This window comes from Acomys minous, assembly GCF_964271855.1.
Source record: "Acomys minous genome assembly, chromosome: 18".
NCBI lineage: Eukaryota > Metazoa > Chordata > Mammalia > Rodentia > Muridae > Acomys > Acomys minous.
The window spans coordinates 52243760-52268644 of record NC_140501.1 but is presented as its reverse complement, the minus strand read 5'-3'; the positions used below and the strand labels follow the sequence as shown (position 1 = coordinate 52268644).

Sequence of the window (24885 nt, the reverse complement as noted above, 5' to 3'; positions counted from 1 at the left end):
CAGAGGCAGGCTGATCTCTGAGTTCGAGGCCAGCCTAGTCTACAAATCCAGGACAGCCAGTGCTATTACACAGAGAAATCTTGTCTTCAAAAACAAAATAAAAACAGAACAATAACAAAACCAACTTAGATACGAGAAATGGAGGCTGTAAATTAACTTTAGGTTTGGTGACATGGAGATTGTCTGTATAACTCCACTGAATTACTATCTTAAAAAAAATGTTGTTTCCTGTGGTTTGCTTTGTTTGTTGGTTAGTTGGTTGTTTGTCAGGTGAGAGAATGTTCAAGAGATAAAGTTATATAGGTGTCAGCTACAGACTCACGTGGCTGCTAACAAGTATCAGCTTTCCTGGATGCTGGCCTGAGATACCAGTTTGCCACATGGATTCCAGAAAAGTTCACAATAATGGCGGCTGGTTTCCTTCAGTGAAAACAAAAGGGAGCAGCCCAGGCCTTTTTGGTAGCCTCATCTGTTTCCTCATCTTTAAGTATGTATCATCACTTTGGCCATGCTTGTAGGAACCAGGTGCTAGGTCTGTCATATTCAAGGGAGGGGCTTACTAGGACCAGAACACCAGAGGGCAATGTCCATTGGAGCCATCTTAGAGGCTGCCTACTACATACAGTTCCTTGGTCAGCACAGAAAAACTTCATGACCAGGTGGTAATGCTACAAGCCAAAGAGTTAAGACTAGAGCACTTTCAACTTTGAGCTTCAAGGTTAAGATTTTCTCCTCCAGTCCTGGCTGCCTCCCTGCCTCACCCGACCCTCAGTGTGCACAGGCTTGTACATGCATCACTGTTGTCTAAGAGGACCTAACAAAGGGCCTTGCAGGGCCCACAGGACCCATGAGACATGTATTTTGCCATTTAGTTACAGCCCCAGATCTCAAGGTATTTCATTTTTGTTTTGTTTTCTGAGATAGGTTTTGTCTTGTATAGTCTTGGCTGTTCTAGACTCCCTTTGTAGATCAAGCTGGCCTCAAACTCACAGCGATCTGCCTGCTTCTGCAGGCTTAAGCTACTAGGCCCAGCTAATCTATTTGGTTTTTAATCCTTGCTTCAAAATACAAAATACCTATTAACCTAACCACCTACCCTATAGACCACTGTCCTTTCTACTCAGGCCACTCAATACAGGTCTCTTTTCTTTTCTTCAAGGGGCTCTCAACCATGTAAACAAGCACTAAAGCAGTCAGCAATGTCATCTTTCCCAGCCACTGGTTTGTACCTGCCAAGTGCTTGTTGCAGCTTAGATAGGGCAGTCTTCCAGGGTTCCCAAGGATACTGAACTCTCCCTATTGTGCTTGTTGGACGGTTCAGAATGTGTTTGTCTGTTCTAACACGTAGGTTTTAATCACCATTCCCTACCACAAATCAACACAGCTATTTGCTTAAATAAGGTACCCTGCACATTCTTTCAAAGCCTGTTTTATAAAAAGTGATAAGAAATATGTATTTGTTTCCTAGATATTAATTCTACTCTTGAACAAAACAATGCTATTTTCACCTATATCAGTAATTCCCAGGATATTTTCTTGTATGGTAATGTGTAAGCCTAGGACCCAATGGCCTAAGGCAGGAGAATTACAAATCACAGGCAGCCTAGGCTACATAGAGAAAGTCTGTCCCAAAAATTCCACAAGGCAATTTAAACTTGGTTGGTTATTATTATCATCATTTCTGAGATAGTTTTACTATGTAGCCCTAGCTAGGAGTACTCACTATTTCTCCATATAGCCAGGAGTAGCCTTGAACTTTGCAAAAATCCTACGGTCTCCACCTCTTTGAGTGAGGCAGAGCTAACACAGAGAAACCCTGTCTTGGAGGGGCGGGGGACACATATGTGTAAGAGTGTTGCCAGCATATTAAGCCTGTATACCACATGCATGCAGTTCTCTTGGAGACCAGAAGACAGTATCAGATCCCAGAGACCAGAGTTACAGTCTGTTTTACACCACACCACTGGTATTCAGTAGGATCCAAAGCTGGTCCAGTGCATTTAACCACTGAGCCATCACTTTAGCCCCAATAAACTGAATTCTAACATTTCAAATTACAACCCAGTTCTCTCAGTCACACTTTAACAATATCGGTCCTAGCTGCTATCTTAAATTCTGTATTAAAAAGCACTTCAATCATTTGGGAAAGTAGGTAGAAGAGCAAAGAATCCTATGGAGCTGTGCTGCTGGTTATGTTGTCTACTTAACACAAACTTAAGAAATATTTGGGGAAAAGGGAACTTAACTGTTATCATCTACAAAGTTCACTCTTGACAACCACACTCAACAAAAATCTCCGCCTGTGTTGAGACCCCATTCACAGCTAATGTGTCCTGAGGGCTCCAGATTGGACCTGGCTGGTAAGCTTGCAGTTTAGTGTAGTGCACAGCCTGGCTTGGGTTATTAACTTTTCCCTGGCTTCAGGAAGACATTGCTTTTGTCTGTTTGCTGCCTGCAATGCACTTGAGGAACTGAGGACTTTGGTGCTTGCTATTCTATTCCTTTCTAAGTGGAATGCTTTGGTTATTGTCTGTAATTAGTTGAGGTGGTGGTACAAGCTGGACTTTCTCAACTTGTAACTTCCTTCTGTTTTCTCCTTTTCTCTCACATTTCTTCGTTCTGGAGACCCCTAGAAATGGGTTTGGAGCTCTGTACTGATCTGATTCCCCCTCCTTTTTCTGCTGTTTTTTGGGGAGAATTCTTACAGCTTTTACTCAGGACTATTAATTATTTTGCTGTGTACCTCCTACTTCTGATAATGTGAATACTATTATATCCTAATTCAAACAAAAATATTTTTACTATGTGAAACACAGGAATTTGACTTTGACCTTGAATCTGCTGATATGAAGGGTCCTTTAGTAGTAGTTCCTGTTTAATAATCTGATGTCTGAATGTGCACAAAATAACATTATATGCTATAAGTGAAAGATTGCTATGAGTTGAAACGTTAAAAGTTGCTATTGTGGGCTAGAGAGATGGCTCAGAGGTTACGAATACGAACTGCTCTTCCAGAGGTCCCAAGTTCAATTCCTAGCAACCACATGTGTCTCACAACCATCTATAATGAGATCTGGTACCCTCTTCTGGCATGCAGGTGTACATGCAAGCAAAAACACTGTACATAATAAATAAATCTTTTTTTAAAAGTTGCTATCATAGTTAGGGCTTCTATTGCTTCAACAAAATACATGACTGATTTGTGAAAAAAGCTGGATGACATATTTTATAAATATGGAACCAGAAGAAAACACTTTAGAAGTCTGAGAAAGGTATTCAAGGTAAGGATAGGTCAAAAATCAGAAAACTGTTCATTTCAAACTATGTACAAGAAGAAAACCAACCAAAACTAAACTCAAGATTAGATTAGATGCTTAGAGAGAGAAACCCTGGTCAGAGATAGTGCCTAACTAACAAAGCAATAGAAAATCACCAAGATGCAAGTAAAAAGAGGAGACAATGTGAGCCAGGCAGTATGGCGTACATCTATACTTGCAAGATCTAAGGGACTGAGGAAGAAAGAATGCCAAAAGATCTAGGATAGCCTGGGCTAATTATTGAGTTCCAGGCTACCCTGGGCTACAGGGATATTCTGACTTAACTAGAATAAACAATGTCTGATCAAAAACGAAACTCTAATTAAAATCAATGAGTCACAAAAACAAAGAAGGAAACGAAAAGATATGGAAGAGCTGGAGAGATGGCTCAGAAGTTATGTGCACTGGCTGTTCTTCCAAAGGTCCTGAGTTCAATTCCCAACAACCACATGGTGGCTCATAACCATCTATAGTGAGTCCTGCCCTTTTCTAGCCTGCTGGCTCACATGCAAGCAGAATAATGTATAAATAAAATAAATCTAACAACAACAACATCAAAAAAGACACGGAAATAACAAGGGAAAGAAGAGTTAAACAAAATGGGATGAGAGGGTGATAGAAGGGAAAAGTGGCAAATACTTCATGTATCTGCATGAAATTGTGAAAGGATAATTAAAATTAAGCAGTTAAAGAGTAAGATTTTGTTCCTTACGTTCACTGTCACACTGGGAAACAATCTAGCATAAGGAACTTTGACTAGGACAGCAAGATGTAATCTCAACCAAACAAGTTTAATCTAGGATTGGCTGTGCACTCTGATGCTCAGTGTTCTTTTAAGGCCAGTACAACAAAAGCTTCTCGTCCCAAGTTTGTTTACATGTTTAGCTTGTCCACTATGTTTAATGTTTATTTGTCGAACAATTTTCAATACAATGGATCCACTCAGAAACAAAAGAACTGTTATTTCTGTACCTGAGCCCTCTTCTTTCCCCCTTCTCTAAGGGGAAAACCCTGAGCCTATGCAGTCTCCCTGGCAGCAAGCATCGGCACTGATAACCTGCAATGTTCGAAATGCACAATCCTTAACCCAGATGAAGAATAAATAAAAGGCTGATTCTTTTTTTCGAGACAGGGTTTCTCTGTGTGTTGGCCTTGGCTATCCTGGACTCGCTTTGTAGACCAGGCTGGCCTCAAACTCACAGTGATCCACCTGCCTCTGCCTCCCAAGTGCTGGGATTAAAGGCGTGTGCCACCATGCCCGGCTAAAAGGCTGATTCTTAACCCCCGGCACATCCACATAAAGGTAAATACTACAGAATAATTAAAGGGGCGAGGGAGAAATTCAAAACGCTCACTGGCAACACAATCTGTTTTCTACTCTCATCAACCACCTGGAGAATTTCCTAAGAACACTAAAAATATATTCATCAGCGGGGCTGGAGAGCTGGCTCAGAGGTTAAGAGCATTGTCTGTTCTTCCAGAGGGCCTGAGTTCAATTTCCAGCACCGACATGGTGGCTCACAACCATCTATAAATGTGATCTAATGCCCTCTTCTGTCACGGAGGCAGGGCACTGTATACATAATAAATAAATAAATAAATAAATAAATAAATAAATAAATAAATAAATTCATCAGCTTAAGCAAGGTTGTGGCAAAGAAAGCCCTGATATATGTATCACACATAGTTCTTTCCTGAGGAGAAAAGAGATGATTTACCATTTATACTATTATCTTGAGTATCAAAGGAAGTTTCAGGTAAAGCTTTTTAAAACCACAGCAATTAGGGTCAATTGCATGCCTTCTGGTACTCCCAACTTCCCACACCAACCTCTGCTTCGAGCAATTAACCCTAGCCTGTTTCAAGTGGGTGTCCCTCACCTGATTCCATTGTTTCTGATAGAAGGTATGAAAGAAGAGAGCAAAAAGAATAGAACACTGGAGGAGGCTGAAAAGAAAAAAGAGTGGGAAAAAGATGACCACACCTGAACTTGTTACTAAACATTAAATTTTAAATTACTCACACAAAGTGCCACTCACTCTATTGCCTAACCTCAACTGTGATACAACCAATATTCTTGGCCTGGCTTTCCCAATCTCCTAACCCACTCAAGGTAAGCAATGTTTATTAAAGCAACAGTATTTCCTGAATGCCCCGTGTGTTCCAAACCTCTAAACAACTAAGTGATCTTGAGTTGAGGACTAGAATAGGCTTTTCAGATGCTTCTATTATGAAAAGATGACATCAGCAGACTCTTCCAGAGGACCAGTTCCAACACCCTCATAATTCTACTTCCCTCTCTGGTACATCATGCAGACCAACATGCAAGCAAAACATTCATACACATAAAAAACAAAATGAAGAAGGAGCAAGAAGGAAGTAGGAAGGAGAAGAGGAGGAGGAGGAAGAAGAGGAGGAGGAAGAGGACTACAATGACTGTCCTGTTAGAGGCAGTCTGTTAAATACTGCTAATAGAGCTGCACCAACTCAGCTTCCTGAATGCTCAGTATGTGCCTACACTAGGCATCCTTGCATCTAACCCTTTAAATAACAGGGCATGTGTAAGGACCACAGCCATCCTCAAGTGTTTTGTTCCCATCTTCCTTTCTGACTATCCAAAAACAAGATAAAAATCACTTCCCTTAGAAACCTATTCCCACACAATAGAGCCTCCACATACTTGTTCTCTGAGCTGTGTACAACTTTCTCAGTAAGAAGGTATGACTCAAGGGGGAAAAGTTCATCCTACACATGAAAGAGAAAAGATAAGCGGTACCAAAGGAAAAAGGACAGAGGACACAAACATATTCCACACTTAAGTACTCGCAAAACCCCACAGAAGATGTTTCTATATGGTCAATCTCATGACACAGAGTATCAAGAGGTCAGGAGACAGACACTATCATTCACTGATAGATGAAAAACCACCCTTCTTCTCCAAAATGAAAACCAACCCCAAATTCCTAAGGCAATTTGTCAATATACATCATGAAAAAGATGTTTTGACCAGCAATCCTATTTCTTCATAAGTATATCCTAAATAAAGTATTAAGAACTGTATGAACCAGGTATTGTGTGACGCTCTTGGGAGGGTGGAGGCAAGAGGATGAGAAATTCAAGGTTATATTTGGTTACTAGTAAGTTTGAGGTTAGCCTGAGTTACAGTAGATCCTGTCTCAAAAAATGTTTAATTAATATTAATAAAATTTCTTAACCTAAATGTCTACATTAAATACACTAGCTAGACAAATACAGCCACTTATTGAAACATAACTGGAAAAAACATAATACAAAGCATATATCCTATGAAATATATGTTCATACCAGAAAGACCTAGACCCAAATGATAACAGATATGTCTTGGTTTTTTGTTTGTTTTGTTTTTCTAGACAGGTTTTCTCCGTGTAGCCCTGGCTGTCTTGGACTCACTTTGTAGACCAAAGCTGTCCTCGAACTCACAGGGATCCGACTGCTTCTGCCTCCCAAGAGTTGGGATTAAAGGTGTGCACCACCACACCTGACTGAGATATGTCTAAAAATGGTGAGATTACATTTCTGGTTTTCCTAACCTATAAAATAAAGGCACTGAAACCAGGCACAGTGGCTCACGCCTGTAATCCCAGTACTTGAGAGGCATAGGCAGGAGTATACCTAACAGTTTGAGGCCAGCCTGCTCTACAAATCAAGTCCAGGAAAACCAAAAAGAAAAAAGAAAGGAAGGAAGGAAGGAAAAAAGATACCAAGTTACCCTCAGAGGTTGGCTGAGTTCATAGCTAAAAAGTACTACAGGGAAAGATGCTAAAGTTAGCTGTTTTCCTCGATGCTTATTAAATCTTAATTATTCAGTGTACATGTAAGTGGGTGCATAATGTCACAGATTGAGTGGAGGCAAAGGACAATCTTTGTTCTCTCTCTCCACCAGTTCCCAGGGATTTTAGAGGTATACATAGGAGGATATGAATCAGAGGCCAACTTCATCTATGTTAATTTAGTGAAATAAACCAATCACAAAAGACTGCTTGAAGATGGTATACCTTTAAGGCAGCATTTGGGAGGCCAACTTGGTCTACATTCTGAGTTTCAGGAGCCTGAGCTATCTAGTGAGACCATGTCTCAATCACTGCTTGATTGCCTTTACTTGAGGATCTAAAGTAGTTAAAGTAACAGAAAGTGAAAGCAGAATGGGGACCTCCAGAGCTGGGGGCTTGGGGGAGGGCAGGAAGAGAAGGGACGGCCATAGGGCAATCAAATAGTTTCAATTTTATAGTACCAAAAGTTCTGAAGCCAGGTGGACATGCCTTTAATCTCAGAACTTGGGAAGCAAAGGCATGCAAATTTCTTTGAGTTCAAGGCCAAGCTGGTTTACAGAGACAGTTCCAGGACAGCCAGAGCTGCACAGGGAAACTGTCTCAAAAACAAACGAACAAACAACCTAAAAGTTCTGAGACACGTTTCACTACAGTGCGTACAAATGAACTACACATTTAAAACTGTCACTGGGCAAGGCTCAATTCAGTACAAGTGCCTAGCAAGCACTAAGACCCTAGGTTCATTCTCCAGTATAAGAAATAAAGACAGAAGAAAGACAGAGACAAAGCCAGGCATGGTGGCGCACGCCTTTAATCCCAGCACATGGGAGGCAGAGGCAGGCAGATCGCTATGAGTTCGAGGCCAGCCTGGTCTACAAAGCAAGTCCAGGACAGCCAAGATAACATAGAGAAACTGAGTCTCAAAAAAAAGAAACAGAAGAAAGTTGCACTCAAGAACTCACTGTGCTGCTGGAAAACGACTCATCAAGGGAGACAGCACATGGGAGCACACATCTGTTTTACTGATCCCAGGAACAACCATTTTCATGCTGTTGTCTCTACTTACTGCCTACAATAGCCCGTTATTTTCAAACAGAACCTTCTCATCCTATTAGTCAATAGGAAATACTGAAGAATCCCTTTATGCCCCCTTACAAATTCATCTAACTATAGCACCTTAGACTCTTACCTTGAAGTAAAATGGAACACAAAACAAAAACTACAGAACAAAGACATAAGACCACACCAAAGCACATCTCTGCACTCTCGCACAGCGCAGATGGACAAGAGCAGGGTCTCAAGCAAGACTTCTCAAAGCTACCACTCCTAGAACTCTAGAAAAATTTAAAAGCACCACACACACACACACACACACACACACACACACACACACACACACAAATTCTTTTCACATATTCTCATTTTCTCTGTATGTCTGTCTCTCTTGCAGTGATGGGGATAAACCTAGAATCACACATATACTTTATAAAGCCAGGTGGTGGTGGCGGGTGGCACATGCCTTCTTTAATCTCAGCACTCGGAGGCAGAGGCAGGCCTGTGAGTTTGTGGCCAGTCTGGTCTACAATGCAAGTCCATGACACTCAAGGCTACACAGAAAAAAACTGTCTGGAAAAAAACAAGCAAAAAACCCAAAAATATAAATTAAAAAAAAATTTAAAGCAAAGATGCTTGATCTGACTCCTCCCTAAGTGCTCTTAACCCCTGAGACATTTTTCTAGACCTGGTGAGTCATTATTGATTAAATCCTCTGGGATTCCCTCTTCTGAAGTCAGTCAGCTCCAAATTCAGTGAGATCCTGTCTCAAAAAATAAGATAGAGCTGGACTTGGGTTGAACACTTTTAAGCCATCACTTTTGAGGCAGGGAGAGGCAAGCAAATATCTTGATTTGGAAGCCAACCTGGCCTACAGAAGAGAGTTCCAGGCCAGCCAGGATTAAATTGTGAGACCTGCCAATCAATCAATCAATCAATCAATCAGATTTAGTGACAGGAAAAAAAATATTTATTCTCCACCTCAGGCCTCTATGCACACAGCACAGGTTTCTGCATAGACGCGCACACTACATACATATCACCTTAAACTAAGCAAAGTTGGGTAAATTGTATGGACTGCACAATTCCCTTTAGTAGCTGAAGCCAAAAAGCTTTACATATAAAAATAGCTTTTCATAATAATAATAAGCTCTACAGAATAAGAAAAATGTTCTAGAGAGACTATAGAGCTGGAAGTGTAACTCAGTTGGCAGAGGTGTGGTAGCATGTAATATCAGTATTCAGCAGTTTGAGGCAAGAGGAACAAGAGTTCCTAACCAGGAGAGAGACAGACAGAGAGACAGACAGAGAGAAGGAGAGAGAGAGACAGAGAGAGGGAGAGACACAGACAAACACAGAGACACAGAGGCAGAGACAGAGACAGAGAGAGGGAGAGACACAGACAAACACAGAGGCAGAGAGAGAGAGACAGAGAGAGGGAGAGACACAGACAAACACAGAGACACAGAGGCAGAGAGAGAGACAGACAAATTTCAGAGAGTGGTTTACACTGCTGCTACATACATGGGGAAAGAACCAAGCCTCCTTTAGCAGTGTGCTGTGGCTAAGAAGAGGGAATATTTAGTAGGCTTGAGGTGGGTAATGCTAGCTCTCTGATACTGCAGTCAAACTTGACAGGTGGCAGTTTCTTAAAGCTCTGTAACCTGAAAAGAGAGCAGCAGCCCGCACCTTCAACTGTAAAGCTCTTACTTATACTTGCTCCAACGAATGGTTTCTAAGATCCCATGCACTGGTCACCACTAAAACACCACTTCACTCAGGCACGCAGATTTTCCAAATGGCTGACACAATTACACAAATGCAGCACTTGTTAGAACTACTGATTTCATCTAAAAGGCCTTTGAAAATGTAAAACTATCAAGCCCACATGGCATACATGTTTCGCAAAATTCTAACTTTTGCCTGAAAACTCAAATTTTACCATGGTCAACAAATACTCTTAAGGCATACTCTTAATGCTCACCTGAGAAAACAAACACCAAATACCCACCCTTGAGCAACTACTATATGTAGTCTTTTTTGGTTTTGATTTTGAGATAGGCTGTGCCCCCAGCCGTAAACTATACAGTCCAAAGTGGCCTCAAACTCCTGATCCTCCTACTTCCGTTTCCCAAGCTAGTATTACTGGCTGGCACCATTTGTCAGCTTTTTATTTATTTACTTGTTTTTGAGAATGGATTTTACTATGTAGCCCTGGTTGGTGTAAATTTTGCTATTTAGACCAGACTAGCCTCACACTCATAGAGATCTGCCTGCCAGAAAATATGTGCTACCATACCTGGCTCATTTGTCAGTTCTTAAAAATAAAATAAAGCAAAATAAAATAGGAGAGCAACTAGCTCAGTAGACAGTGTTGCCAAAGCTCTTTCTTACACAGTATACACCTTACCCTGCTGCAGAGATGCTTTTGGTGTGTCTTCCATTTTGTAACAGAGCCTTTATCCAAAAGTAACACTTCTTACTACTCTACCAGGGACATCTGAAGTAGAATTGGCCAGGTCTGACTGGGTGTGGTGGTGCACACCTTTACTTCTAGTACTTGGGAGGCAGAGGGAAATGAACTTCTGTGATCTGAGTTCAAGTTCAGCCAAGACTACATAAAGACCTTGTCTCAAATAGATATCATTAATTAATTTATAAATTAATGTTGGTGTTATTGTTATTGTCACCACTACTACTAGTGTGCTCTCAGTGGCTAGTGTGTCGCTGAGAATTACTGTGACCACTAGTAATGCTGGTGCCTCTGCACTTACTAATAATGCCAACCAAGATGCCTGCAGGCTGACCCATTCTCACCATTGCTATAAATGGCAACACAGTATACAAGGCAAATTCACTGTAGTATCTATCATTATGAAAATACTTTGAATAAATGCTTGCAGTGAGTTCAGAGGTTGCCAGACCATACACTGAGAACATTGACTAAGTGACAACAATTATCACAGTGCTCATAAACTCTGACCAGAAAAATGTCCATATGCAAATACTTACATTACAAATTTACACACAACATTAAAAGTTTCATAAAGTATTTTAACCCATCTATAGTTCATATCTGCTAATGGCATTAGCAGAAAATTCAGTAAATCCCCAAACTGAAATAATATCAAAACAAAACTAAAGGCTGGGGGTCAGCAGTAAAATGCTTGCCTAGTACATGCAAGGTCCTCAGTTCTAGGTTCCTTTCCTGGTACCTGCTTCCCCTACTACCATATTGTAAACATCAAGCAAAAGACCAGGCACAATCATAGTGGCCTATAATCCCAATACTTGGGAGGGGGAGGCCTGAGGATGGACTTCAAAGTCCACTTCTCCCTTGGCTAAACATAAAAAACAAATAAACAAGTAAGTAACACCTGCATCTGAATTAAAACAGAATCAACTTGTCTTGGGGGGCGGGGGGAGAATAGAGTTTTGCTCTGTATCCCACACTGGCTCAAACTTATGGTCCTGTTCTTCAACCTCCAGAATACTGTGATTACAGATAGAGCCACAGAGCTCAGGTTAGAGATCAGCATTTGAAATAAAATTGCATTAGGAAAATGAGGGCAAGATAAGCATCTTAGTGGCTCCACTTGCACAAGATTACAGTTAATACATTAACCTTCTCAACAAGGTCGGCTTACTTCACGGGGCTTTTGTGAAGATTAATAAATGAATACATACAAAAGCAATGGTCCAGGAGTAGTGGCTCAAGCCAGTCATCTCAGCACTTTGGGAGGCAGAGGCAGGAAGCAGAGTTCTATGAGTTCTGGGCCAGGTTAGGCAGAAGAATGAAACAGCATCTCTAAATACAAAAAGGACCAGTGAAACGGCTAGGTGGTTAAGACTCTTCCCACTGACAATCTGTGTTCAACACCAGGGACCCACAGAAGAACACTGACTCCAAATTGTCTTCTAATCTCCACCATGTGTTCATCACTCAATATACACATGAATGTAATTTTAAAAATAAAAAATAAGCTAGGTTGTGGTGGTGCACACCTTTAATCCTAGCACTATAGGAGGTAGAGGCAGATGGATCTCTGAGTTTGAGACTAGCCTGGTCTACAGAATAAGTTCCAAAACAGCCAGGACTACACAGTGAAACCCTGTCTCAAAAGCAAACAGAACCGGGCGTGGTAGCGCACACCTTTAATCCCAGCACACAGGAGGCAGAGGCAGGCAGATTGCTGTGAGTTCGAGGCCAGCCTGGTCTACAAATCAAGTCCAGGACAGGCAAGGCAACACAAAGAGACCCTATCTCGAAAAACCAAAACAATTTACTGTAAGTAGCTCACATAAGAAACTCCAAAATGTGGTCATTTCACTGGCTTCATGTCAAACATTCTAATGAAAGAGCACAGGGCATTTCTAGGAGAGACAGATACAAATAGAGACTAGGAAGGTAAAAGAAGAACCCTGTAGAGCTGGATCTAACTGAAAGTATCACTATAAACTGTTATCTTAAATTCTGTATTAAAGAGCACTAGGCCAGGACTAGCCAGAGAAACTGTCTGAAAAAACAAACAATAAAGACAAAAACAAAAAGTAAATGAAACAAAGTATACTACATAAAAGAGTATTACTATAAAGAGACTCAACAATGCTAGCTAGCAGCTGTTGTTAAACAGCAAGGCCAACTCTTCTACACAGTCAGCATAGACTCTAATCTGTGTCCAGGTTTCTATTCCTTTCCTTCTATTAAGGAAGAAACTTAAGGCTCTTTAATGACGTAATTATAATTTCGATATTTACCTCAGGTAAGAAAAGGAAAGCGTTGTAAGTGAGGATGTTAGCCAAATACCTATCACCTATCTTTGGTATTTCAATTTTCCCATTAAAGAGCTAACTTACAACGTAACTATCTGCCTTCCTGCAGATCATCGTGAAGATGAACCAGGCAAGCACACATTTGCAAACATGGGAACTGGTCTACTGATTCAAGCAATCTTCTCTCTCTCAACATTCTAATTATTCCACCATTTAAGGACTTCACTGACCTTAAACTGATCATAAAATTTACCACTGGAGTATTAAATGTTGTTTAATTTGCAATTTATTTAAAAAATTGAGACAACTGTCAGCTAACTCACTTTTACTACTTCTTACAAGTATTTAATCATTAAAGGTATAAAAGAAAAAGAAAAAAAACCCTCGAATGTCTGTACTACAGACGGCCACTGAGGTTATTTGCCAGGCAAACTTACACAGAGGGGCAGCACTTCCGTGAAGGTGACTAGATCAGTCAGTAGCAAACCTAGCGCTGAAAGCTATCTCGGTTCACACAAAGGAGGAACACTGCTAGGTGTGGAGTTCAAGGCCAGCCTGGATCTATAGTGTAGATTCTCAAACAAGCAATGCTGTTACAGAGAAACCCTATCTTGAAGAACCCCTCCCCAAAATAAATAAAAATAAATTTTAAAAAAATATCCAAGAACCAGTCCACAGTCTAAATCCTACCAAGACAGGAGACAAAAATAGCCTATTTGGGGTTTTTTTTTTTTGGTTTTTCGAGACAGAGTTTTCTCTGTATAGCCTTGACTGTCCTGGACTCGCTTTGTAGACCAGGCTGGCCTCGAACTCACAGTGATCTACCTGCCTCTGCCTCCCAAGTGCTGAGATTAAAGGCGCGCGCCACTAGCTGCTAAAAATAGCGTATTTTGATTCAGGTTTCATAAAATCAGGTTTCAGGTAACAAAATTTTATCCTAAAATAATGTCCTATGAAACAAAGTTTGAGACTGTGAAATACACAAATCAGAATTAACAAAGTGAAAGACTGTATCTTAAAAATTATTTAAGTAAGTAGGGTATGGTGGCCACCCTTGCAAACCTACCACTGCTGAGATGGGAACCAGGAGATTACAAGCTCCCAGCAGCTTCTGCTGCACAGTAAATTTGAGAGTTTGAGTTCAGGAGTGCTACATGAGGAGTTTGAGGCCAGTCTGGGCTACATGAGATCCTATTTCAAAGAGCAAATGGAAGAGGGAGGATCCCTGTTTCACATTTTTATATTTTGAATTCATACTATAAAAGCAGTAAATAGGAAGAGATGCAATGGTGGGAGTATAAACATGGGGCAGTACAAGCTCGTCATACCACTCCAGCACTTCTTATCTGTCTCTAATCTACTGTTCAGTCTTCAACCTGTTTAGACTCTGATAGTGCAATCAAAGAATGCGTATAGTGAGAGAAGAGAATAGACGCAAAGTTCAATGATACATATATAATGATGTCATAAACTCATCACACTAACCAAGGGGGGGGGAACCCAACCATGGTGGCACTATCCTATAATCCTAGCAGCTGTACAGTATGAGGCTCCACACATACACACATACTATGCTTTACTTTGGCCAACAAAGTTTTAGTAGCTATTTTAAAGACAACACTCTATGGGCTGTAGAGATGGATCAGGGGATAAGAACACTGACTACTCTTCCGGAGAACCCAAGTCAGATTACAAGCACCCACATGGTAGCTTACAACTACTGACAAGTGCAATTCTAAGGTACCCAATGCCCTTGTCTGACCTCCATGGGCAAAAGGCACATACTCAGTAATAAGATGTATATACAGGCAAAACACCCACATGTAAAATAAAACTAAGTAAGACAATCCCCCAGTTTCCTCACTCAAATTACCTCTTACTTGGTCTAAGCACTGAAGTAAAAAGTAAACAAATCTTTACAAGGCTTTCAAAAGAAAGGCATTCTTATGCCTTTAATACCAGCAATACCAGCAGTGAGGCAGGAACATTTTGAGTGCTATGCTAGCACAGACTATACCACAGAAGAGCTCCAGGCCACAAGAGACCCAGTCTCAAAAAACAAAAGCTCAAGCCGGGCATGGTGGTACACACCTTTAATCCCAGCACCTTTAATCGGGAGGAAGAGGCAGCCTGGTGTACAAAGTCAGCCAGCACAGCCAAGGCTACACAGAGAAACCCTGTCTCAAAAACCAAACAACAATAACAAAAAAGGCACTTGAGAGGCAGGTGGAGGTGGATCTCTGTAAGTTCAAGGCCAGCAAGTTCCAGGTCAGCCAGGGCTACATAGTCAGACCATGTCTCAAAACCAAAACAGGTCTGCCTATTCTTACAAGCAAGGGAGCATTCTGTTTTATAGGCATAAGCTCATTTAAATATCAAAATATGCCTAAGTCGGGGTTTACAGTAAGCCTTTTATAGTGGAAGAAGCAGCAATGGGTGAACTGATTTGCCCAACACCGCAATGTGTGATGACTAAGGAAGACTCAAACTTCAACCTAACACCCGAGTCTGTGATCTTACCAGCCAGTAACAGAAAGTTATAAGGCAGGGAAAAGTAAAGACTTAAAATGCAATAGTATTATGGTGACCTCAGACTATGAGAACTCCGTGAAATTAGAATGACAAAATTTAGTACCTCAACTTCCTCTCAAGTAGGAGGTTATTCCAAAGGTAAAACACACAAGCTGCATGCCTGCAGACCCTTGTAGACAGAACAGTAACTCAGCATGGGTTACAAGTGTCCTGCCTTGAAGACCAAATGGACAAAGAGAGCAGGAGACTGTGACTGAATGTCAAACTCTGTTCTGTACTTAATAAAAACTCCCAAGCCCCTGGGGAGTGGTGGCACACACCTTTAATCCCAGCACTTGGGAAGCAGAGGCAGGCAGATCTCTGAGTTCGAGGCCAGCCTGGTCTACGGAATGAGTTCCAGGACAGCCAGAGCTATTAACAGAGAAACCCTGTCTTGAAAACATAAAACAAAAAACCAAAACCAAACAAACAAAAGAATTCCTGAGTCTTGAGAAGTCAGTCTAGTAAAGACTTAATGTTTGCCAGAAGTGGTGGTACATGCCTTTAATCCTAGCACTCAGGGAGCCTAGCACAAGGCTACACAGAGAAACCCTGGGGCTGGGGGTGGCATTTATTATTACTTAAGGCCCCTATTGAGTCAGCATCTTAAACAACTTATCAGTAGTAATAATATGGGGCTAGCTCTTTCTGACATCTTTGGGAACAAGAGCAGAAAGAAACAGGAGAAATGACTTCATCCAGCCCCATCATTTTTACGTCTCAGTATAGGAGCCCAGAAGGGCTCAATAGAGAGCAACAGACTCTCGTTTATGTTGGAGCGAGGGCTCCTGCCTTTGCTGTATTATAAAACTGCAACCAGTAACAGAGAGGCTGAGCCACAAGTTTATCTCAACTGTCACACACCTTCCACCTCTCTTCTACTCCTTTAAAAAACTTAGCAACAGTAACATTGACACTCACGATATTCAATGCCTACTGTGTGCCAGGCCTTGCTCTAGGCAGAGGAGTTTACACATGACACTTGCAGAGAAAGATCATTCTGGCACTACTAGGCTTACAGTCTAACAGTAGAGGCTAAGGAACTAAATATAGTGTCTACTTAACAAAGTTCTGTCAAAGACATTTTAAAAAAAAGATTTCACAGGAGGTAATTAAAAGGTTATAGGTGTGACTGAGGGCAAGTTGGAGCCTGATAAGGGAACAATTGTAGGAGGATGTCAGACATATCAGAATTGCATCAGCATGCTGGGTATGTAGCTGAGTGGTATAGCAGTTGCTTCCCATTTAATCCCCAGAGTAGCAAAAACAATCCAAAGCAGGGTGCATAGTATTTGCTTATACACTATCGTTCAGTGGCCTCATTAGCTTAAGAGGAACATACTGAAGAAATGTCATACTTTGCCAGCTGAAATGTTAAATTTAGTTTCTAATCCAGTAGATCCAAGGATCCACTAAAGATTTCTGAGATGACAAGCCAGGGTTGTATTTAAAATTAGAAGTAAAATTACAAGTAAAACACAGGAAGAACGTGGGACTCATTTAAGAGTACTGCAACTAGGCATGGTAGCCACACCTTTAATCCCAGCTCTGAAGAGGCAGAAGCAGGTCTGCCTCTTGAGTTCAAGGCCAGCCTGGTTCCAGGGCAGCCAGGACTACAGAGAAACTCTGTCTCAAAAAAATAAAAGTTACTGCAATCCAGATGGAATGGAGCAAAACTGGACAAATGTGAGGATGGGTATAGAAGAGGAAAATGTTGCACATATAAATCAGCATGTCCTGGCTGCTGGCTGGCTACAAGGACACAATCAGACATCATAAGCCACTGACAGCAAAGAAATCCGAATGAATGATTAACAGAAAGCAGGTAATCTAAAGGTGGGGCTAGAGGCAACCATTTAAAGATTATAATCACTACTGATGGGCCATGTATAATAATCGTATTCTACATTAGAAAAGCAAAACTTCCCTTTAATAAACATAATAGACAAAGGTTATTACAAAATAGTTAATACAAACTAGTTTCCAAGAATCTGCAAATGAAAGCAGTGTAACTGAGAATCAGTGCTGTTAGGCACTTGTGAAGATGTAGTACAAGAACAAGTCCTGTTCTTCCCGAAGCACATGCTCCAAGGCTTGACATTCTAGGATGCTAGGAGCAAGCAGTCACTACGCTACACGGACCCTAGGAAGTTACTAAACGACTCGAGAGCCACTGAAGCTATGAGATGCTGACAGGAGGACAAAAATTACAACTGATCCAGGACATATAGTGTGTATACATGCAGCATCAAAAACTATCACTTGTTTCAGTTAAGTAATTGATGTTCAGTTTAGAAAATCAATTTCTTCTGATTGAATGAAGTCTTCTGCCCCATGAATGACAAACTGAATTTCTTAAGGGTAAACAGCTTAAGTTCTGGGCACCACACACCAGCGTTCTCAGGCATTCAGGAGACCTCTGACAAGGGAATAAACAGAATCCAAGCAAGGAATGTTTTCCAAGTACAGAGCACTTTCATAACACGGTGAGTATTACACAACAGCACAGAACCGAAGATTCAATATCTCACTGCCTACTACTCAACAGGTAATGGAGTTACAAAACCAGGAATGTGTGACTCCTCCCTTCAACATAGGGTTTGTTTCTCTAAACGAGTTCAACAGAAAACCAGCGCACACCATTTGTGTGACCATCACTGAGTCACTCCCAAATTCTTTAATTCTTCCAAGTTTCTGGTTTCCCATGTGAAAAAGGGATGAGGACCCACTAGAAAACAAAGGTAGGAAAGTCTGTAAAATATGTCAAGTATGCCAAGGACGTTCTATCACACACTGGGACAAATGTCACCACATAAGCGTCCCATTAGTCCACCAACAACAGTCTTTGGCCTACCACCACCTGAAAAAAATCCGCACAACAGCACTCCATGGACAGTAGGGGAGGACCACTAGGGAAAGGAACCTTCTAGAGAAAAGAGTACACACTTTCATAGACAACTTTTGAAAACCAGAAGAACATGCTCTAACTTCGGACTTTTGTTTAGGAAGATGTCACTAACTATACTGTGGGGGCAGACCAGGAGGATCTCACAATTCAAGGCCCGCCTAGTCTACATAGGAAGTTCCAAATCAGCAAGGGACAGATATATTCTCATTCTCATTCTCTCTCTCTCTCTCTCTCTCTCTCTCTCTCTCTCTCTCTCTCTCTCTCTCTCTCCTGCTCTCCTTATCCCTCCCTCCCTCTCTCTATTCCAAAGCTTGAAATATTTCTGAGTAAAGAATCCTTTTTAAGAATATCTGCCTCAACCACAAAGATCATCTCAAAATGTTTGCAAGACCTTGACATTCCAAAACGTCTGATAAGTTCTGAAATAAATTAGCAAGTTTCTATCTCAAGTTCCCTATAGTGATTTATTACTGTATCTTATCTATTTTAACTGCACACAAATCCCTGCCAGACAATAAAGTGAATAATTTGAGCAAGCATTTTTTTTTAGTAACCACAGTCAACCAATACTACAATCCCAAAGCAAATTAAGTTCAAAAGAATCTAACTCTCCCCACAGAAGAAAGGGTGCTGCTGGGAACATTTCTGAGCTAAGTATTACTGGGATCTATTTCTAATAATTATCTAAAGACAACACACAAACATGAAAGTCCAGTTATTAGCATGAAGAATTTATGTAACAAGGAAGCCTTAATCATATAAACCTCACAGCACTTACTGCTCACCGTTTACCTCATTAATTCAATGAAACACATAAGACAAATAAAGCAAGACATAAAAAGAGATAAAGACTTTTTTCCAGAAAGGCCATTTTTAAAACTATTGTCCCACCTCTGGGACAGCATACACAAAACCCTGAGTTCCTTCAGTACCCAGGACTTTTAAGTCAATACTCGGTTGTCATTGTTACGGCCTTACCTTCTGCTACATCGTCATCTACTGCTCCTTTCACCTGAGAAAAACACCACTGAATATCATTCCCTCCTCCAGCTCCTGGAAGAAGAAAACACAGCAATTAAAACAGAGTTCTGCTCTGTTTACTCTCATCAACAGAGATGACAGATATCTGAGGCTGGCAAGATACTCCCCACATAACCCACAGATTTGGAACCAAATTAGGCTCCAATAGTTGGTAGTACATAAAAACAAGACTGCAGGTATGAAATATTTAAAGGCATATAGTCTATCAATAATTATCATCATACAGATATTCAAACCCTCACTTCCACTTTCCCCTTCCCTTGAAGACAGAGCCTTTCAAGACCTACCAGAAAAAAAAAAAAGTAAATACCCAAAGTTAGTTTTCCTTTAAATGTACAAAAGGCCTACAGAAGAGTAAACTACCATGAAATATAGAACGAAGAGAAAACTTCGGGAACATTACTGCCTCAGAGAGGAATGATTCATGTGAACTAAGAAAACACAACACCCATTTCTTTGCATTGGTTGGGAGCAAATCACTGGCTGCGGACAGTGGAAAAGGGGCGGAAGTAGATGCCTAGGAAGAGATGCTCAAAGGAAGCTGTTTCTGCCTCCCTTCACCTAACCAAAGATTGCAAAGGACTAATAATGAGCAACTTTGCTAATTTGTCATCTCCTACAAAACATCTCCAATTATCATTTCATTGTTCAGCAAGGTCAAAGGGCAGCTTGTTTGTATAGCAAACTGTAAACTAGCCCAACATAACTTCTTTAAAGGTTCTATTATCTATGTAAATATTGAAAAGACAAGGAAAATTGGTTCAATCTCAGACGCTCACTGCCTAGCACTAAAGAGGAAATGGTGTGGGGGGGGGGGGGAAACACCCCTAGCTTTCTGGAAAAGAAACTAAATAGCAATCTAAAATTACTTACTGAAGGGCTTCAAGACCAAAATGTACAAAGATAAGCGACCCTCAAAGGCCACAAAACCTCGCTTTTCCTGTTCCCATTCCTTGCTAAATTATTCCCAATCGGGCTTCCTCCGTGCTTTTCCCCCTTGCAAGCTTTATAAAATCTCTCTCCCTTTGGCTATTTATATCACTGAACTCCACAACTATTTTAACTCCAAGAAACCCTTCTGGGAGAAGGACATCTGCACAAACGCTACCGTGCAAAATGCAAAGTTTAAATTACCTTTTTTCTCCCACCCAGCCCCCACCCCAATCCTTGCAACTTCGATTAAAGGCCTAGCATTCTTGAGTGGCATTAAAAAAAAAATAATAATAATTCAAAATGAGACACGGAAGGGAAAACAATCGCAACGAAATTCAGGCTTACACCCTCAAAACCTGACCTACCCATAGTGGTGTGTGTGGTGCTGGGGAGGGGGGGGGTGTATATTGCCTTCATTGTATTTTAACTTGCAAAGCCCTCTTCCTTATTATTATCAGACATTATCCAGAATGTTTCTACAGGAAGGCTCGAAGTAGAGACCGGGAGAATCTGTGCGGAGGAGCGGAGGAGGGAGCAGGGTGCAGAGGGGACCCATCTGCACGCCGGCACCCGCCCCACCCACGCCGCCTCCCGCCTCCCACCCCCACAGTACCCGTGCCGTGTTCGTGCAGCGGCGCCAGGCCCCGGTCCCAGCCTCCAGGCCCCACCGTCCCAGCTCGGTGCCAGGCCCGCCCGCCCGCCCCGCACTGGGCCAGCGCCCCAGGCCAAGGCCCCGCCGCCACGGTCGCTAGGGGGTGACGGAGAGCGCGCAGAGGAAGCAAGCGGCACCCTGTCAGCCGGCCAAGGGCCGTTTCTCCTTTACCTGCCATGTCGCGCTGCAAATGGTGACCCTGCCGGGCTCGTCGGGGTCTCCGCGACCGGGGCTCAGCCCCCTCACCTGGGGATGGGGGGATCGAGGGCGCGGATGGAGGCGGATGGCACCTGAGGGGGGAGGGGACGGGGACCGGGACCGGGGCGAAAGGGAAGCGGCCCGGGAGGAGCGGCCGGCAGGATAGTGGCTCTCACTCAGGGGCGTCCTGTCTCGTGCTCCTTCTCCCAAGGTGGTGGCGGCAGAGGCGGCGGCGGCAGCGGCGGCGGCTACGACAGCGACGGCGGCCGCGGCGGCAAGGGTAGGCGACTCCACTTTCAAAATGGCGCCCGCTGGCTGGCCGGTGACGTCACTCCAGGGGGCGGAGCGCCTTTGGGGCGGGCCGCGCCGTGTTGGCCGCGCCTCCTTCCTGCCTTGCTCTCGCCCCGCCCTGTCCGCCGCGACCCCTGCGATGATCCCCTGCCCGGAGCTGGGGCTGTGTGGTTAGTTGGCTCTGGCTGTTGGCTGTGCCACTTACTCCCGCGGGGCCCAAGTGGGACACCGCCTGGCCTGTCTGCACCTTGCACTGTCCCAAGCTCGTGTACTGGGGCCAGAACTCTAGGATGGCCTCATCTGTTCGTTCACTTATGCTCGCCCATTGGATGAGCCGGCCCTCTCTAGAGAATAACCCCTTTTGCTGCTCCAGTAACTCTGTGGGTGGCTCAAATAAAAAGCTCGGAATAAAATGATAATGACGCCTGGCCAAGGTGAGAGTTCACTGAGCCCAGAAGGACACAACTGGGCTGATTCCATCTGGGTGAATTAGGTTACCTTCTCGTAGACAAGAGTTCTTGCTACTGCAAGCAGTTAAGAATTGCTCCCCACAGAAACTTGAATGTAGTAAATGGCACAAATCCTGGCCCAGGCCTGTTCAGATAAAAATGGTAAAATCAATAATTAAAAACCTATGTTCTGTTGGCTGTGGTGACACATGTCTGCAATCTCAGCAGCATTTGTGAGGTGAATGTAAGAGGCTCCAGAGTTGACAGTTAGCTGAGTTTGAGGCTACCCTGGGCTATCTATATAAGATCGTGTCTAATATACGCGCATCAAACAAACAAAAAAAATGTTAAACTTCATTTATTTAAATGTACCCTCTTCCAGTCAGATTTCTTTGACATTTTCTCCCATTTCCTACTTGCCTTTAACTAGCTTGGGTAGCCTTGCTTAATAGTGTCAGGTCCATGGGCCTGGAGAGATAGCTGAGCACTGGCAGCTTAAGATCACTCTTCCAGAAGAGACAGGTTCAATTCCCAGCATCCACATGCCAGCTCACACCTGTCTGTAATTCCAGTTCCAGGGGATCTGACACCCTCACATAGACATATGTGCAAAAACAAACAAAACAAAACAAAAACACCGAAACACATAAAAATAAATAAATCAGTATATCCAAGCAAGCACATGCTGCTATCACTAGCACCTCTTACACATTTCAAAGTCCAGGCTAGCATCGTGCCCCTCTTCCCCTACCCTAAACTCCCTCCATCGTTCAGGCTCACCCCAGCTACTCATTCTCCTTACAACCCTGCTGTGCTCTATGTTCTCTGCTGTTCTCCCCTCTCTGGCCACATTCAGTCTACTTTCTCTCTCCGTTCCGGACTCTTCCAGATGCCTCTGGCTGCTCTCTCATATCTACAAGTAAAACCCTTCCCTTCACCACATTATGAAGTAGTCATGTTGTGAGTTTATACAAATAGCCTCATAAAGTGTACTGCACTTTTCTGTTTTTTTAAACCACATTAAAATCATCTCAGCCTGTGTCTGTTATTAGACAGAATTCTTTGAGGCGAGGAAGTATGTTGCTCATCTCCCTATCACCAGTCACATAATTCATGGGATTAATGGGTGAATAAATAAATCTTTCTCAGTTGGGAAGAAGAAACACTTAAATGTTGGCTCATTAAGGTTTGCTGTATTGTGAATATTTTCACTCACTCTTCTTTTCCTTTTAATTTTTAAGATCGATTTTATTTTGTGAGTGTTTGGCCTACATAAATGTGTGTATGCCATGTACATGCCTGGAGCCCTCAGAAGTCAGAAGAGAGCGTCAGACACCCCTGGAACTGGAGCTACAGACAGTTGTGAGCTGCCGTGTGGATACTGGGAATTGAGGCCCAGTCCTCTGCAAAAGCGACAAGGGTCCTTAACTGCCAACTCTCCAGCCTTCCTTCTTCTTAACTCTGGGGAAAAAAAAGAGGCATTTTTTTTAAAGTCATCGTGTTGCCTGGTGTGGTGGCGCACACCTTTAATCCCAGCACTCGGGAGGCAGAAGCAGGCGGATCGCTATGAGTTTGAGGCTAGCCTGGTCTACAAAAGTGAGTCCAAGACAGCCAAGGCTATCACACAGAAACCCAGTTTCGACAAACCAAAAAAAAAACTATTACACAATGTCTTAGTTAGGGATTCTATTGCTAAGTGGGATTCACTCACAATCTTCTGGGCATCCCCAAGGGGTTTGGGTCACTTCTCCAGCCCTGCCCTCTGCAGCACCCACAGCTTGTTTTCTGGGCTCCCGCTGGCTCCATTTCACGGCTGGCTCCACTTCTTTGTGCTCATCCCGTGGTCCTGGCATCTCCAAAATGCTTGGGTCTTCTGCTGCCCCTGGGCTGCACTTTCACCAATAGCTCTCCTGGGCTCTCTTCAGCCCTGCCACACAGTGCCTAACCTCCTCAACCACTCTTCATGACCCCCTCATGCCTTCAACACCAGTACCATGCAGGTGACTCTTACACTACCAAGCTCAGCTGGCAGGCTGTCTGCAACAACGCTCCTGTGTGCTGACTCTCAGGAAAAAGTCTCTTCTTCATCACTGGAAATTTCCCAGCTGCAGCTGGCCAGCACTGAGTAGCCTAGGAAAACAAAGATTTCAGTTTGGTAGCTCTGCTATCTTGCTAATCACAGCTGATTCTTCAGCCCCGGCTTACCACAACCACAGATTCTTCACCAAAAAGGCCGGGTAGCATCTTCACTGCCCTCTGATACCTCCCAAGCCAGCCCTCCACCGTCTGTACTGCTGCTTTCAACAGTCTCCTCTTCCAAGCTCCAATAGCTCCCTGTGTTCTCAATATCCAATGGCTTTTCTAGCCCAAATGTTCAGGTCTGTCACAGCAATACCCCGCTGTGCTAGTACCCGTCTGTCTCAGTTAGAGTTTCTATTGCTGCGATGAATACCATGACCAAACAGCAAGTTGGGGAGGAAAGGGTTATTCAGCTCACACTTCTACTTTATAGTTCATCATCAAAGGAAGTCAGGACAGGTACTCAAGCAGGGCAGGAAGCTGGAGGCAGGAGCTGATGCAGAGGCCACTGAGGGATGCTGCTTACTGGCTTACTCAGCCTCCTTTCTTATAGAATCCAGGACCACCAGCTCAGGGAAGGGCCACAATAAGCTGGGCCCTCCTCCATCAGTTACTAACTAAGAAAATGTCTTACATATTATGGAGACATCTTCCCAACTGAGACTCCTTCCTGTCTGATGACTCTAGCTTGTATCAAGTTCACATAAAACTAGCCAGCACACATGACCAGAGGAGAATCATTCAAGAGTTAATCCTTTCCCCTTCTGTCACAGACTTAGGGGAGGGGAATAGGGTGAAAGAGGGAGGGAGG

General features: G+C 42.8%; 1 protein-coding gene across 1 annotated transcript in view; it reads right to left on the bottom strand.

Moving 5' to 3' along the window:
- The window catches only part of PPP2R2A (protein phosphatase 2 regulatory subunit Balpha), a 58671-nt gene extending 37091 nt beyond the window's left edge, over window positions 1-21580 (bottom strand). Inside the window, exons 1-2 of the mRNA XM_084767169.1 lie at window positions 21229-21580; window positions 19410-19484 (exon numbers count right to left, since the gene is read on the bottom strand). Coding sequence (XP_084623295.1) covers window positions 19410-19484; window positions 21229-21235 — 82 coding nt within the window. The 5' untranslated portion in view covers window positions 21236-21580. The remainder of the gene's footprint in view (window positions 1-19409; window positions 19485-21228) is intronic.
- Between the last annotated feature and the right edge of the window lie 3305 nt (window positions 21581-24885).